Source organism: Cucumis melo, chromosome 4 (genome assembly GCF_025177605.1).
Source record: "Cucumis melo cultivar AY chromosome 4, USDA_Cmelo_AY_1.0, whole genome shotgun sequence".
In the NCBI taxonomy this organism is placed as follows: Eukaryota; Viridiplantae; Streptophyta; class Magnoliopsida; order Cucurbitales; family Cucurbitaceae; genus Cucumis; species Cucumis melo.
The window spans coordinates 27372943-27390023 of record NC_066860.1 but is presented as its reverse complement, the minus strand read 5'-3'; the positions used below and the strand labels follow the sequence as shown (position 1 = coordinate 27390023).

Below are 17081 nucleotides of genomic sequence, written 5' to 3'. Positions count from 1 at the left end.
TTTTTTTTCAAGGACCATGTTGAACTTTGAGGAGATAAAAAAACAGCTTCAGTGCCGAAAGTAATGCTTATAGTGCCTGCAAATTATAACTCACAACAATCTAACATTTTCACATAAGACCATAAAACCTGGATGGCGAGCGAATGCCAAATGTTTAAAATCACAAACAGAAAAGAAAATAAAATGTTACTCGGGAAGTCAACAACTCAGACATATGAACCCTTTCCCTGGACATGTTCGAAACTCATACATAAAATAATAACTCATGAACAGATTTCCCTCGAAACATGATTTTGAAATAACCAATCAAACTAGTGATATAGCAACTTGAATCACATGAGAGGCATAATCAAGTGAACGAGATATTTCCCCCATTTGATCTTCCATCTCATTGCAGAGTGGAAAGGAATATACATGTAGCAGAAATGCCAAACCCGTATGTAGTTCCTTTCCCTAATGGCGGAAGCATATAGTATCTATCTATCTACTATCTGCATTTATGAGAAGAGAGATTATAGTCATCCCTGTTTCTCTGTCCCGCAAAAAGTATTAGACAGTTGAGATGTCAACTCGGCTTTTATGAAGCTGAAATGCTGGGGTGATCCAGCTTCCGCAACTACATTGGATGCCTGACCAATTAAAGTATCCAAGACGAGCTTCACAATGAGCACAAGATAGTTTCCCTTCCAATGCACCTTCTTCAACTGGATAATAGAAGTAAAAACATTCAGCATTGAATTTTTCATATTTGGAGATTTTATGAAATGTTTTCTCACATCAAGTGCATGTTTGAATGAACTTTCTAAATGTTTAAAAAAACGTTTATTAATGCAAAAATAGTGTTTATAAACATTTGAAGAGTCAATTGACCCTGTATTTCCTAGGACCTTAACAGCCTTTTTTTTCCACTAGGACAAAACATTAGTCCAAGTAATCTATTGTGTGCTTCAACAAGGCCGTTAATTTGATCCAGCTTTTCAATGACCACTTCTAAATTATCAGATATTACAAGATATGGCAGAGATTGCGGATTGATTTACCTCCTGTCATCCACCGAAGGGGCTCAACAAAAATGGATGAACACTCAGATTCCTCTGACTTGTTAAAAGGGTTTCCACTTTTTCTTTTATACCAGTCAAAGGACGTCTCACCTTCCCCAGGAATGTGATCCACTACATTTTCCAGCAAGGCGACCAGTCTTCGACATTTCTTGCAGCGGTATGCACGTAAATGGGAAAATTCTACTTGTTGGGATGACTGTACCTCTGAAGCAACTTCACGGGACAAGCCTGGATCTGCTCCAAGTTTAGAAATGTTGATTTTTTCCCCACGGTTATAGGACTCACCTGAAGGTATGGAGAGGCAATAAATAATATAAAGGATTAAGCAACCAGAAAATTCACCTATAAAACCTCGTCAAAATAAATTCACACAAAGGAAAAGGATATCACCCACTAGAGGTCCCAATGCATGAGACCACACTAAAGGAGGTCGGTATCTCAAAGCAAAAGCCTAACGACAGACGTGTGCATACATAACAATTAATATATGATTGGAAAAATCATTAACAAAGTAACATTTTGGTAGAAACAATTGGGAACAACGAAGGTGACACTCTGTTAAGGGATGCTTCAGTTTGATCCTAGGGATAAGAATGATCATTTCTTAAGTCCTCATCCTTCCAAGGGCTTTTTCTTGTGGCTCAACACTTGGTTAATCTTCCGGGATCAGGAATGACCTTGACCAGGCCAGTTCCAGGAATAAGTACCACGGTGGCTCAACACTTTTCAAACATCTTTTGATGATGATGCATAATTATTTGCAGTCCCTTTGAGATGTAAACAATCATTTCATTTTTGTTTACAAATCTTTTGACTTGTAAATGGAAGTACAGACATCAAATATGCAAAAAATTTAGCTGGCAAAAATCTGTTGTGCATGGCTCCCTATATTCGCCTAAAAAGGTGTCCCTTGACTCAAGAAAGCTGTTGTGGTATAGTAAGATCCGTGTGTGGCAATACCAGGGGCAATGATATTGCACTTTCAACTCCCTAAGTTCGGACTTCCATCATATGTTGCTGGACTCGAGATAACTAAAACTCAGAGTGTAAGATAACATCCGAACCAAGTAAGCGTGTGTATGCGCATACGTATACCTTGACTAATCACGAACCAACTGTAGGACCGTACAACATACAACTGTCAAGAAAATCTAGGATTTTATCAAGTTTGTTACAAGATAAATAAAAGTATAAAATTGAATGTTGAAATCTGGGGGGAGAGAGAAGAGAAATAGGCCAAACAAATAATGTGGAAAATCAAAATTTTTAAGAAGGAAAATAAATGAATTGTATAACAGCAGTATGCATCCAAACAATGGAACTAGAATGAAACAATTCGGCAGGGGGCACTGAAACAAGCACTACATACCCAATACTTTCAGGCGAAAACGCTTGTATATAGGACTGGCATAATCAACCTTGAAACCCATTTCCTCGAACAGTTTTAACTGGAAAGAATATAGACGAGTAATTAGCAAACTAGAATGGCTTAACTAAGGCATTGATTCTGCACAAGACCTTTCAGTGACTTATGAATTAACAATATTTCCAAGAGCACCTGCTCCATAAATCCATCATTGGGGCTGACAAATTCATTGCTTTTTCGTAAAGAATCAAGTGCATCTGCATCAACGGATAGTCATGAAAGAAAAACTAGCAATTGATTGGGACCATAAGCAACTACTCATACACTGGTTCATAGTAGGTCAAGCAAATGATGCTTATTCACACCTTCTAGAGATAGCTGTTCGTTTCTCATAAGATATGCTGTGATGATGGCAGCACTGCAACCAATAAATGAAAATGAATTAAATAAATATTTGATATTATTGAAAGTAATAAACACAAAACCAAGCTTACGTGGAAACCCGAGAACAGGAAGAAAAACCATGATGTTTTTAGTTTTTATTATTTTCTCATAATCATACAATAGGTACAAGAGGGGAATAAATAGAAAAGTAGAAAGAGATAAAAAAAAAAAAGAATATTTAGGGTAAATCTCCCCAATGGGCTAAGCCCACTAATTCTAACACTCTCCCTCTAGTTGGGACATAAATATCAATGAGGTCCAACTTGCTAACACAAAAGTCGAAGTTTGACCTGAGAAGTCCCTTGGTGAGGACATCAGCAACATATCGATTTGAAGGGATGTACGGAATGTATATGCACCCACTGTCAAGTTTTTCTTTGATAAAATGTTGATCAATCTCACATGTTTAGTTCTATCATATTGATCTGGGTTGTTAGCAATACTAATTGCGGCTTTATTATCACAAAAGAACTTCAATGGAATCTCACATTTCTAATGAAGATCAGCCAAGACTATCTGGAACCAAATTTCCTCACATATTCCCGAACTCATAGCTCTATATTCAACCTTAGCACTGCTTCTGGCCATAACACTTTGCTTCTTACTCCTCCAAGCTACAAGATTGCCCCAAACAAATGTACAATAACCGGAGGTAGACTTTCTATCAACAACAGATCCTGCTCAGTCCGAGTCAGTATATGTCTCAATGGTCTTTCTGTATGTCTTTCTAAACATCAACCCTTTACCAGGTGTCGTTTTTAAGTGTCTCAGAATTCTTTTGACAGCTTCCATGTGTTTCTCATAGGGACCCTGCATAAACTGACTGACAACACTCACAGAAAAGAAAATATCAAGACGAGTATTGGATAAGAAGATCAATTTACCCACAATGCGTTGATATTGTTTTTTATCAACTAGAACTTGATCATCCGAGTTTCCTAGTCTACTGTTGAATTCAATAGGAGTGTCAATAGGACGACATCCCAACATACCTGTCTCGGTTAGCAAATCAATGGTGTATTTTCTCTGAGAACGAAGATGCCTTCTTTAGATCTGGCCACCTTCATTCCAAGGAAATATTTCAGATTTCCCAAATCCTTGATTTCAAACTCATTACCCATTCTCTGCTTAAGTTGACTTTCTACATGATCATTCCATATAAAACGATGTCATCCACATAAACTATCAGAACTGCAATCTTCCCTATCTTGGAAACTTTTGTAAATAAAGTATGATCAGAATGTCCCTGACTGTACCTTTGAGACTTGACAAAGGTAGTGAATATGTCAAACCATGCTCTAGGTGACTGTTTCAAACCATATAAGGATTTCTAGAGTTACAAACCTGCTAACCCAACTGGGCTTTAAAGCCAGGCAGAGGGCTCATGTAGACCTCCTCTACTAAACCTCCATTCAAAAAAACATTTTTAACATCCAGTTTATATAGAGTCCAATCTTTGTTTACAGCAACAGAAAGAAGAACTCTGACAGTATTCAACTTAGCAGTAGGAGAAAAAGTTTCTGAAAAATCAACACCATAGGTCTGAGTACACCCTTTTGCAACTAACCTTACCTTGTGTCCGTCAAGTGTTCCATCTGCTTTGTATTTGAGAGTGTACACCCATTTGCATCCCACAAGCTTGTGTCCCTTGGGTATACCACAAATCTCCGAAGTTTTATTCTTTTCAAGAGCTTGCATTTCTTCCATGACAACATTCTTCCATTCATTACACTCTAAAGCAATATGAATATTTTTCAGTATTGTGGTAGAGTCAAGGCTAGCAGTAAAGGCTCTAAACTGTGGTGAGAGATTCTCGTATGACACATAATTAGATATGGAGTGTTGTGTACAGGACCTAGTACCTTTTCTCAGTGCAATAGAAAGATCAAGAGAAGGATCATACTTGTCAATTTTTCCTGTATGACCCTGTTCAACTTCATTGTTTCTAGTTTTTGTTCTGAGTTCAGTCTCATCACCACTGTCCTTTTCTTTCACATTTTCAAAAATAGCAACATCAGACCTATCCTTCTCACTTGTTGTATTATTAGTACAAGGTTCAGTAGGGTTTTCCATACCTTGATCTCGAGGAGGTTCGAAATTTTGGACTGGAGCCGACGGCTGATTAATAAGGAAACCGACTTCCCTTCTGAAATTTCTCCTGTAATACGTTTCCAGGGAACTTGATTTATGGGTAGGATTATAGGATGAGGATCAATGTCAGACACGGTACTAGAAATAGGTTCGATAAATTCAAAGGTGCTATTAGACTCTTCACTTGAAGATGGATAAGGGACGGGCTACTTCCAGAAAGTGACGATTTTTTTACTCGGTCACTCCATTTCGTTGTGGAGTGTAAACGCACGAGTTTTGGTAAACAATCCCCTTGGAGGCTAGAAATTCACTAAGGTTATGGTTTTGAAATTCCTGACCATTATCACTCCGAATAATAACAATTTTTTTAAGGAATTGTGTTTCAATAGTGTGATAGAAGTTTTGGAAAATAGAGGAAACTTCAAATTTATTGGTGATAAGTTAGTCCCAAGTAAGATGGGAATGATCATCAATGAAAGTTACAAACCACCGTTTCCCAAATGAGGTGGTAACCTTAGAGGGACCCCAAACGTCACTATGGATAAGGGTAAACGGTTGTGTGGGTTTATATGGTTGTGAAGGAAAAGAAACCCGATGTTGTTTGGCCCGAATGCACACATCACAAGATAACGAAGAGACATCTATTTTAGGAAAGAGATGGGTAAACAAAGATTTCATATAAGTAAAGTTCGAGTGACCCAACCTAAAATGCCACAACATAAAGTCATGTTCATAAGTGCTAAAATAGGAAGACAGTAAACTAGTCCTAGAGATACTACTACCGGAGGTATCATCATCAAGGATGTAAAGTTTCCTGCTATGCTAGGTGTCACGAGCATACTTGTCCAAGGTGTTGTTGCCTATGGCCATATGCCCAAATACCCCTAAATCGCTATCTTTATGTCTTAAAAGTAGTTTAGTTTATTTATTTCATTTTCGTGTCGCCGAGCCACAGTGTAACATTTCGGCTTTTTCATATGCAAGCCTGCCAAGGCAAAAATCTCAATATATACTATAGGGGGTACCTGAGTAGTCGTACCCCCACCGAGCCTTGTCGCACAGTTTGCAAACTAAGCCTTTTCTTTGCAACTAACAGTATTCAATGCTCTCTTTTATGATGTTTTCAACAATTTATTTTCTCTCTCACGTTTTATAAAACCATTTTCTCAAGAACGTGAAGGGAGGCTACATCATACCGCGAGTTTGTCCACAGATTTCGAATTTTCAACGGCTAACTTGTTGATCGAGCAGAACAAGTGCCGCACAATCGTGTTCGAAGAGTTACAATTGTGACAAGTAGTATCAGAGCCAAATCGGCTAATTGACGATAAGATCGAAATATGTCGTCGACGAATCCATCGAGCAAGGCCCAGGAGACCGACCGGTAGTGGTGGAGGAGCAAATGCTCTACTTAGTCGAAGTTCCCGACTCCATTTACTTCTTGGAGTCCCGTCTCGAAGAGATTGCTGAGAAAACTGACACGATCGATGCAGTAGCTAGCCGTTTCGAAGTATTACCGATAGAAGAGTTGTTGGCAAACTCTAGAAGGAAACGTTGGAAGAACTGGTAGCCATGAACGTGGGGACAGTTCGATGGGCTCTGTTACCCATATTGAGGAGCATGTCCGGGAGCTAGATAGCTTTCAAAAGACACTTTTGGAGATGATAAACGGCATGTCGGAGGATTTTCGAGCTGCCCTCGATGTCGTCAGAAATGAAATCGCAGATGTGAATGCGAGATTGAACCTCACAATGCGAGCAATGACAAACCAAGCTCCATCTGAAGAAGCAATTCCGGTTAGTAGAGTGAAGATTCCGAAACCAAAGCCCTTCTATGAGGCAAGAGATGCAAAGGCCCTAAAAAACTATATTTTTGACCTCGAGCAGTACTTCAGGGCCACGACCACGATTACAGAACAAGCCAAAGTCACGTTGGCGACGATGTTTCTGTCTGAGGATGCCAAGTTGTGGTGGAGGTCTCAATATGTTGACATGTAAAAGGGACGTTGTACGATAGATACTTGGGATGCTTTGAAAAGAGAACTCTGCTCACAGTTCTTCCCCGAAAATGTTGAGATCTTGGCTCGACGAAAGTTACGCAAGCTGAAACACACCGGTAGTACTCAGGAGTATGTGAAACAATTTGCGGGACTGATGTTGGACATACGCGACATGTCCGAGAAAGACAAAGTTTTCTATTTTGTCGAAGGGTTAAAGTTGTAGGCAAAGATAAAGCTATATGAACAAAGGGTTCAAGACCTCCCGTCAGCGTACGCTGCAGCCGAGCAGCTGTTTGACCTGTCTAACGATTCTCAGGATACGAGACTTCATCCAAGTTCCTCGTCTGGGAAAATAAGAACAACGGCCAAGTTCTCCCAAAACTGCAGGAGGGGACAAACGCTTTAATAGAGATCGTAGGCCCCACCAATCAAATACTAGAAACACCTGGCGAGAACCAAGTAACCAAAATGTGTCCAATCGTCCTCTCAGTTGTTTCATATGTAAAGGACCACACTTGGCCAGAAAATCTCCGAACAAAACTGCTTTCAATGTATTCCAGACATCCTTAGCCTCAGATTCAGATGACCGACTAGGTCAAATCGAAAGGGAAGTAGACCAGACAGAGGAAGTTGATAACCCTCGAATGGGGGCCTTGAAATTTGTCCTCTCTCCAAAAGAAGTGGAATACACCAGTGGAAAGAGGCTTAATGTACGTTGACACCTGGATCAACCAGAAGCCGACCAAAAGCACTATGGTTGATTCCAGTGCCACCTACAATTTTATAACGGAAGCAAAAGCTAAGCGTTTGAATCTCCGTTGGGAGAAGGATGCAGGAAGAATGAAAGTCGTCAATCTGCTGTCATGCTTATCATCTGGCTAGTAAAACAAACGATGATAAGTTTGGGAGGATAGAGTGGCCTCGTAGATTTTGTGGTAATAAAAATGGATGACTTTGACGTGGTGCTGGGAATGAAGTTTCAATCCGAACATCAGGTGATCCCAATGCCTTTGGCCAAATGCTTGGTGATCACTAAATCTACCCCTCTATTATACAGACCGACCTTCGCCAGCCAGATGGGTTGAAAATGATTTCGACCATGCAATTAAAGAAGGGTCTCTCTTGAGACGAACCAACATTTATCTCCATTCCACTTGATCCGTCGGAGAACTCAGGGGAGACAGTCCCTAAGGAGATTCTGTGCATATTAGAGAAGTATCGTGACGTGATGTCCGACAGTTTGCCCAAGTATTTGCCACCTCGAAGGATGATTGATCATGAGATCGAGTTAGTGCCAGTAGCAAAACCGCCTACGAAGAATGCTTATTGTATGGCACCTCCGGAGTTAGCTGAACTTCGAAAAGAGTTAGATGAGTTACTGAATGCAGGGTTTATTAGGTCTGCAAAAGCTCCGTATGGGGCCCAGTGCTTTTTCAGAAGAAGAAGGATGGGAGTTTACGATTGTGCATCGACTATCGTGTCTTGAACAAGCTCACGGTTCGCAACAAATATCCATTTCCCATAATTATCGATTTGTTTGACCGCTTACATGGGGCGAAGTATTTTTCGAAATTGGACTTACGGTCGGGATACTACCAACTGAGAATTGCAGAGGGAGACGAGCCAAAGACAACCTATGTCACCAGATATGGAGCGTTTAAGTTCCTCGTAATGCCATTTGGTCTTACCAATGCCCCTACAACCTTTTGTACGTTGATGAACCAAGTCTTTCATGAATATCTCGACAAATTCGTAGTAGTCTACCTGGATGATATAGTGGTCTATAGCACGACCATGGAGGAACATAGAGACTACTACAAAAGGTTTTTCAGAAATTGAAGGAGAACCAACTGTATGTCAAAAGAGAAAAATGTTCTTTTGCACAAGAGCGGATAAACTTATTGGACCATGTGATAAAGTGTGGCCGAATTAGGATGGAAGAAGGGAAGATTGCTACGATACACGACTGGGCAATACCGAAATCGGTCTCAAAGTTACGCTCCTTCCTCGAGTTAGCAAATTACTACCGTCGATTTCTCGAGGGATTCTCCAAACGAGCAAGTCCGTTGACTGAGCTACTGAAAAAAGATGTTCAATGGAGTTGGGACCCCGAGTGTCAAGCCGCCTTCGACGGCCTGAAGCAAGCCATGATGGAAGGGTCACTTTTGGGGATTGCTGATGTGACCAAACCTTTCGAGGCTGAGACAGATGCGTCTGATTATGCGGTGGAGCATGTGGTTTAATTCGATGCAAAGCGAAGAACCTTACCAGGGCTTGACATGCCGCGAATCCTCTTGAAAGAGAGGGGTGCCTTCGGGAACGCGGACACAGGTGGTGCATGACTGTCGTCAGCTCGTGCCGTAAGGTGTTGGGTTAAGTCCTGCAACGAGCGCAACCCTCGTGTTTAGTTGCCAACCGTTGAGGTTGGAACCCTGAGCAGACTGCCGGTGATAAGCCGGAGGAAGGTGAGTCGCAGATATACCGTGTCCGAAAAAGAAATGCTGGCAGTAGTACAGAGACAATACCTATTAGGTTCATCATTTGTAGTGAAGACAGACAACAGTGCAACCTGCCACTTCTTTACCCAGCCAAAGTTGACTTCGAAGCAAGCAAGATGGCAGGAATTTCTAGCCGAGATTGACTTCGAATTTGAACATAAGAAGGGGTCGAGCAACCACGCTGCTGATGTCCTAAGTCGAAAACAAGAACATGCAGCTATATGCCTATTAGCTCACCTCCGAGCGAGTGAGATTGACGGGTCAGTCAGAGACACCTTGAGAGAGTTTCTACAGAAAGATCATGCACCTCAGACTGTCATGAATTTAGCTAAGGCGGGCAAAACACGACAGTTTTGGGTCGAGGAGAACCTGTTAGTAATAAAGGGCAATCGACTATTCGTTCCTAGAGCAAGGGACTTAAGGAAGAAATTGTTGTTCACGACACTCTATGGGTTGGCCATCCCGAATGGCAACGAATGTACGCCTTGTTGAAGAAGGGCTACTTTTGGCCGAACATGAGAGATGATGCCATGCAGTACACAAAGACGTGTCTCATCTGCCAGCAGGATAAAGTATAGAAAGTGAAGGTTGCTGGACTTCTCGACCCTCTACCATTTCCAATAAGACCTTGAGAGAGTGTTTCTATGGACTTTATCACCCATCTTTCCAAGGTAGGCGACTTTGAGGCCATTTTGGTCATCGTTGATTGATTTTCAAAGTATGCCACTTTCATCTCCACCACCAAGCAGTGTTCAGTCGAAATGACAGCTCGATTGTTCTTCAAGCATGTTGTTAAGTTGTGGGGAGTCCCGACAAGTATAGTGAGTGACAAGGATGGTAAATCTATTGGCTTTACCTTCTTGGGGACGAGTCTGAACATATCCTCAAGCTACCACCCTCAGACTGACAGCCTGAGTGATTCAACTGCATGCTCGAGGAATACTTGCGTCATTTTGTAAACGCAAGGCAAAAGAATTGGGTCCAGCTGTTGGACTAGTCCAATTTTGTTTCAACGCTCAGACAAGTTCATCTACTGGGAGAAGCCCGTTTGAAATTGTTTCTGGCAGACAACCTGTATTACCACACATCGTTGATCATCCCTATGTAGGGAAGAACCCTCAAGCCCTCAATTTCACGAAGAAATGGAAACGGACAAATGACATTGTCCGAGCGTACCTAGAAAAGGCGTCGAGGCAGATGAAGAAGTGGGCGGATAAGAAGCAACGGCCTCTTGAGTTTCGAGCAGAAGACCAAGTACTCATCACACTACAGCCAAAACAGATCTGGTTTCGAGGACGCAAAGACCAGCGTCTCATCAGAAAGTACAAAGGACCAGTAGAAGTGCTGAAAAAGGTAGGGAATACATCTTACAGAGTAGCGTTACCCACATGGATGAAAATCTACCCAATAATTCATGTGAGTAACCTGAAACCCTACTACCAAGGCACCGAAGACCTGCAACAAAATGTCATAATTTGCTCAATTATCGACCTTGGTTAGAAAGAAGACAAAGATGTTGAAGAAATTCTGGCTGAACGAGTAAGAAGAGACAGAATACCCACATGAAGGATCCACGAGTATTTGGTAAAGTGGAAGAACCTTCCTGTGGAGGAAACCAGTTGGTAACGTGTCGAAGATCTAGAAGCCTGGACGCAGAAGATAGAAGAATTCAAGCTTCGCCAGTTGACAGAGACGTCAACCGTTTAGGTGGGGGAGAATGTCACGGGCATACTTGTCCAAGGTGTTGTTGCCTATGGCCGTATGCTCGAATACCCCTAAATCGCTTTATCTTTATGTCTTAAAAGTAATTTAGTCTATTTCTTTCATTTTCGTGTCGTCAAGCCACAGTGTGTCATTTCGGCTTTTCCATATGCAAGTCTGTCAACGCCAAAAATCTCAATATCACTATAGGGGGTACCTGAGTAGTCGCATCCTCGTCGAGTCTTGTCGCAATCTTTGCAAACTAAGCTATTTCTTTGCAAATGACAGCCTTCAATGCTCTCTTTTATGATGTTTTCAACAATTTATTTTCTCTCTCACGTTTTATAAAACCATTTTCTCAAGAACGTGAAAGGAGGTTCTATCATACCGCGAGTTTGTCCGCGGATTTCGAATTTTGAACAACTGACTTATTGATTGAACAGAACAAGTGCCGCAAAATTGTGTTTGAAGAGTTACGATTGTGACACCAGGCAGTGCCAATCATCCTCCCCGAACTCAAGTTCGAAAACAAACAGATTCAGGTAAGAAAGTAGCTTTACAGTGCAACTCACGGGTGATCTTACTGATAGATAACAAATTGTAAGAAAGCTTAGGCATATGCAAAACATTCTGGAGAGAGAAATCGTCAAAGAGAACTATTTGTCCTTTCCCAGCAATCGGAGCTAGAGAGTCATCAACTATCCGGATTTTCTCATTACCGACACAGGGGCTATAAGAGACAAAATGCTCCGAAAAACCTGTCAAGTGCTCTGTGGCCCCGAAGTTCAAGATCCAGGAATTCTTCCCATCAATATTAATAAGGCCAAGGGACTGAGACATACCTGACTGAGCAATGGTGCTTAGAGTAGAAAAACTGGTCTGACTAGCAGTAAGGCCAGTTAGCTAAGAGGTGCTGGGAGTCTCCCTAACATCGATACGCCCTGAGTTCTGTTGCTCGTTGAAGGAACGTTTGTTACCTCTTGGCGGTCGACCATGGAGTTTCCAACACTGATCCTTAGTATGTCATTGTTTCTTGCAGTGCTCACAAATGAGAATTGGTTTACCATTATTCTTTTCATTATCATGTGTCAAGGATGCACCAACTTAAAAAAACACCTCTCCTGTAGGTTTGGTTAATTCCGAGACCACAAACATATGGTTGTCCATAATCGGAGAGTGTCGATGACTCGCCCGCTTCAATCCCCAATCCGTTATGGAGTTGGTCAACCTCCTTCCTATAGAAGAAAGATTGTTGTAAAGGGTTGACGGACAGATTTCCATTGATGTATAGATTTGACAATTCTACAGGTTGCTGTCGGGCGACGACAGGCGGCGGATGACCGAAAGGGTGAGATGGTTGGATGGGCGACGGCGTGTAGAATCAAATGCGATGGGCGGTGAGATGAACGGACAGCGGCACATGAAGTTGTTTTGGCCGGAAGCTCGCACAGACGGCAGTGAGGGTTGGCCCATTGGATAGATCGGTGGCGCCTGAATCCTTTGGAGTAGTTTTTCCATGGTGATGTCAACAACGGCGGTGGTGGCTTCTGTTTTGGTCTGGTTTTTTTCTAAACTTTTTTCTAGGATTTCATTGTTGCTTCTCTCTAAGACCATATTGAAAGACATAAACACGAAACCAAGCTTACGTGGAAACCCGAGAATCGGGAGAAAAACCATGATGTTTTTAGTTTTGTTATTTTCTGATAATAACACAATAGGTATAAGAGGGAAATAAATAGAAAAGTATAAAGAGATAAAAAAAAGGAAAGAATATTTAAGGTAAATCTCCCCAATGGACTAAGCCCACTAATTCTAACGTATATCAAGAAAATTGAAAAAATCATCATGTAGGACTGGATTAATCTATGATAGAGCATGAAGTATACTAATCATTCCTAAATTTTAACTTTGAAGAATTTGGTATGTTGCTCTTGAATGGGGAGAATCTTGACTGCTTCAAAAGAATAACTCTAGTAGCATAGTACCAGGTTATTAGAGATAATCAAGAAAAGATCACAGGATGCTTCTGTCCACTGCCAATATTCTCAGGCATGTTGGTCAATGAAATTCAACACATTCAAAGTCTGGTGCTCCCCTTGGAGATGATGAACTTCTGTATCAAGTTCTTGCCTTTCTTCTCTATACGGAAAGTTTAGCTCTATCTAGCTCAATGTCTTTAGAACCATTCTCTACAATTTGTGGTTGGCAAGGAATAGGCACGTTTTCTTTATGCTACTACTGAAAGGCCCTCTATATTGAAGACATACGAGAATGGGTAGTGTGTGGAATTTCAAGTAGTGAGATGGGCAGGAGAGGACATCAGCTCTCTCGCAATAAGTTGGGTGTTGGGCTATTTTTTGTTATCTTGAAGTTCATGTTGATGAACTGAACTTGGGGATTGCTGCATTATTCTCCTCACAATTTTTTTATATCCCTGAGTGTTCGGGCCAATTTATACACACCTCAACCGATCTCACAGGACAACTCACCCGACCCTACAACATTTGGGTGTCAAGGAAACTCGTAGTAAATTAATTCTTAGATTGGTGACCACCATGGATGAAACTCATGACCTCTTAGTTAGTTATTGTGACTATGTCTCCTTTTTTACCACTAAACCAACCCATGATGGTTTGTTTTCACCTCACAATACAATCAAACAGCAGAAATATTCTTAAAATAGCATGTGTTGACTTGCTCCTAGAAATGCTCACATAGTGGTATGGAGCACATCCAATCTTGGAGAGGTTAGGAAAAGTGGCTGAAAACAAAACCTTGAAGAGACGGTAGGAGAAAGTGGAAACAGCAAGAGAGATCGATGAGATGAAAGAAGTTGTAGAAAGGCTTACTTGTGAAATTCAAGAGAGCCAACACTCAGCGGTAACACCCTATTACAAGCATGAATGAAACAAAAACTCCTGTGAGACCCCTATATCGAAGACATATGCAAGCAAGTGTAGGAAAGGGAATTCTCCTACCGATGGTTAGCAGCAGGAACGTGCTGAGAGTCTATACAAATGGACAGTAGTCTTAATAGGGAAAGTTGATTTTTGGGGGTGTGGAATTTAAGGTAGTCAAGTGGGTAGAAGAGGTTACCAACCCTCTCAAAATAAGATAGGTGGTTGCCTATTTTCTGTGATCTTGAACTTTGGATCAATCCATTGAACTTGAAAATTCTCTGTGTTTCCTCTGTTTTGTGTTGTTTTCTCCTTTATATTTCAATGAAACGGTAAGGGAATCCTTACAACTTCCTTCAGAATAGTTTTTGTTAATCACACTCTCTTCAATCGTGACCTCCAGCATGATTTTGGGACATGTCGTCATGTCATCTGTATGAACCACATAATTCTACCAGATGGAAAGATGATAACCATAGGGTTGATAACATTTTGAGAGTGCCATCTCCCTCCCACAATTTCCTTTTTTTTAATGAGTAACACGACTTTCATTGAGAAAGAATGAATCCCGCTATAAGAAGGGATTCCAACTATACAAAATCATGTTTATAGAATAATTACAAAAGATCTTCGAAATTGAAACCCAACGGGAGACATGAAAGCAGACAAGAGACCATCAGCCTCCCACAATTTTTTATCCAATGCTCGTGCATCTCACTTGGTTCCTCCTTCCTTTATTCTTTTTTTTTTTAATGAGAAACAGAAATTTATGTTCAAAAGGAGAGAAAAGTACAGCCTAAGGCAACTAAGGTTCCCACTCCCTGACAAAACTATCAAAGAGAAGTCTGCCAATTGTTAATAATAACCCAAAGTTTGTAATTAAAAAAGAATCTTGAGCAGCTTATACATCTCCAAGAGTCATTGTCTTGCACCAAACGTTAAAAAGAACCGAAGAGAGAACTTATCTCCGATCACCTGGTTGTTCCTTTCCTGCACCAAAGAAGAGAACGTTTTGCACAACACCAAAGGACTCTTCCCCAACCACCAACGAATTTACTGTCAGGCACCTCCAAAATCCAATTAACAATCTTTTTTGGAAGGCAAAAAGCAATCCCAAACTCCTTAAATAACGTACTTGACCAATTAGCCGCAAAATGGCAGTGGAGATGAAACAAGTGGTCAAGATTTTCTTCCTCATGTAAACACAAACAGCACATAGAAGAAGACCTAGCTTTTTTTGAGATCTTGAATTTCTGTTTACCAAAGGATAGGACAGTGTCTTCTCCCTATTGGTTAGCATAAAAAAGGTGGATTTAGCAACATATGAGTCAAATAAGTCAATCGTCCATCTCATTCTATCGCGATCATTGCTCACAGCCCAACCATTTAGGAACTCGACCAAATTAACTAAATTCCCTAATTCTCTATCAAAGGAGGTCTTTTAATCCCCAAGTCCTCAGTTCTCTGTTCACTGTCCCAACAATTAGCAAAAGAAGCCCCATTTTTCGAGGTATTTGAATAAGTATTTGGGTATTTGTTCCACCCCACATCAAGTATGTTCCCACATTCTTCGTTCCCCAAGACAACTCCAGAAAGCTCAAAATAAGATTTTTGGGTATTTTTTTGTAATTTTATCAATTTTTGTCCTCAAATTTGTGGGAGGTGGCTGCGCTAGATGTCTTAAAAAGCACCATATCTCACATTCAACTAGTTTTCTAATAATTCATGTTCAAAATTTGGGATGCTTTACTTGTTCTGCACAACCTTTTTTTATATGATTGTAGTACCTACTTGCGATCTTCATAACACCATATCCAGGTAGAACAAACAACTAATATTAACAGAAAATTTATCCATAATTAACGATGAAAAAATCACAGTACCTTCAAAATAACCTAGCAGAAATACCGTATCACATATCCAAAGCAAAAAATGAGTGGTTAAAGTAAAATGAAATGATAAGTTGCGCATACCTTCTAGATACTCCAGCAAAGCAATGCACCAGAACAGATCCCTCTTTTCTACCCCGCTCAATAAAATCATAGCACACATTCAAATAATCCAACAAATCCTCATTTTCCATATCTCTCAGCGGCACTGCCATCCTCTCCACCTTCAAATCCTTTCCAGCATATTCCAACGAGTACAAGAGCTTATCAGGTGATAAAGAACTCTTCGACCCATCAACATAGTCACTCTCAGAAGCTGAATCACACCCAGTCCCACCCACATACACCTTCTTTATTTCTTTGCTGGGGATTATCAATCCACTGCGCCATTCGGAAAAGAACGAAATCGACTCAGAACTAAGAACCGAAAGCATATGTGTGATATCTGAGGTACCATGCTGTAGAACTTCTGCTGCATCACCAATATTTCCAATGAAAAGCCTCTCACGTACAAGGTGAGGCATGACAATAAATCAAGAACAGACGTCTCAAACACCTAATAAACAATGTTTCTGCAAACACAAGTTAAACCCCATTAATTTTCTCTCCTTGCTTCAATTAAACAATAACTGCACCCACAATAGTACCTCCAGACGGACTCTACTTCAATTCCTATTCAAGATTGGCCATGAATAACAAAATGGGTTTTATATAAAATACTTTAACATGTAAACCGTAGCATGGAAGAACTTATTAGACAATGGGGATTTGACGAATCAAGCTTGTTTGTTGAATGAATTCCACAAAGAAGAGTAGGTTTTTCACAAGAATTGCGGAATTCAAAAGTAAAAAATCCGCTTTATATTTGATTCAAACATTGGAAAAAAGAAAAAAAAATCGATTGATTAAGAAGGGGCGAAGGATCACCTGAAATTTGGACGATGGAAAATCGAGCGTTATGCTGTCTTTGACTCTATGCCTCGCTGCTGGTTATCGTGTTTATTTTGTTGTCTCTTGTGCTACAATGACGGTATTTATACACCTTTACTTATGTAAAAAATAAAAGTAATCAAAGTATATATAAATTTTAAGAATGATAATTAATGACATAACATCGTCAATTTTTTAAAATGAT

At 40.5% G+C, this 17081-nt stretch overlaps 1 protein-coding gene across 2 annotated transcripts; it reads right to left on the bottom strand.

Moving 5' to 3' along the window:
• Positions 1-83: 83 nt before the first annotated feature.
• Positions 84-17081, bottom strand: LOC103502696 (uncharacterized). 2 transcript variants are annotated; one of them, XM_008466728.3, is made up of 7 exons: positions 16874-17081; positions 16031-16518; positions 2793-2845; positions 2620-2684; positions 2431-2509; positions 1041-1346; positions 84-704 (listed from the first exon to the last, which is right to left on the bottom strand). In XM_008466728.3, the coding sequence occupies exons 2-7, from the start codon at positions 16468-16470 to the stop codon at positions 550-552; spliced, it is 1098 nt and encodes a 365-aa protein (XP_008464950.1). In that variant the 5' UTR covers positions 16471-16518; positions 16874-17081; the 3' UTR covers positions 84-549. The 2 variants fall into 2 exon arrangements, with proteins under 2 accessions (XP_008464950.1, XP_050939769.1); XM_051083812.1 differs by lacking the exon at positions 16874-17081 and adding an exon at positions 16594-16838.

Bases quoted from the DNA above. Each gene is read 5' to 3' on its own strand.
- LOC103502696 (XM_008466728.3), bottom strand. From the start codon at position 16,470: ATGCCTCACCTTGTACGTGAGAGGCTTTTCATTGGAAATATTGGTGAT. The intron at 2,846-16,030 runs GTATGCGCAACT...TATTGGTTGCAG, and splicing joins TTTGCTGGAGTATCTAGAAG to TGCTGCCATCATCACAGCAT. The intron at 2,685-2,792 runs GTGTGAATAAGC...CCGTTGATGCAG, and splicing joins CGAACAGCTATCTCTAGAAG to ATGCACTTGATTCTTTACGA.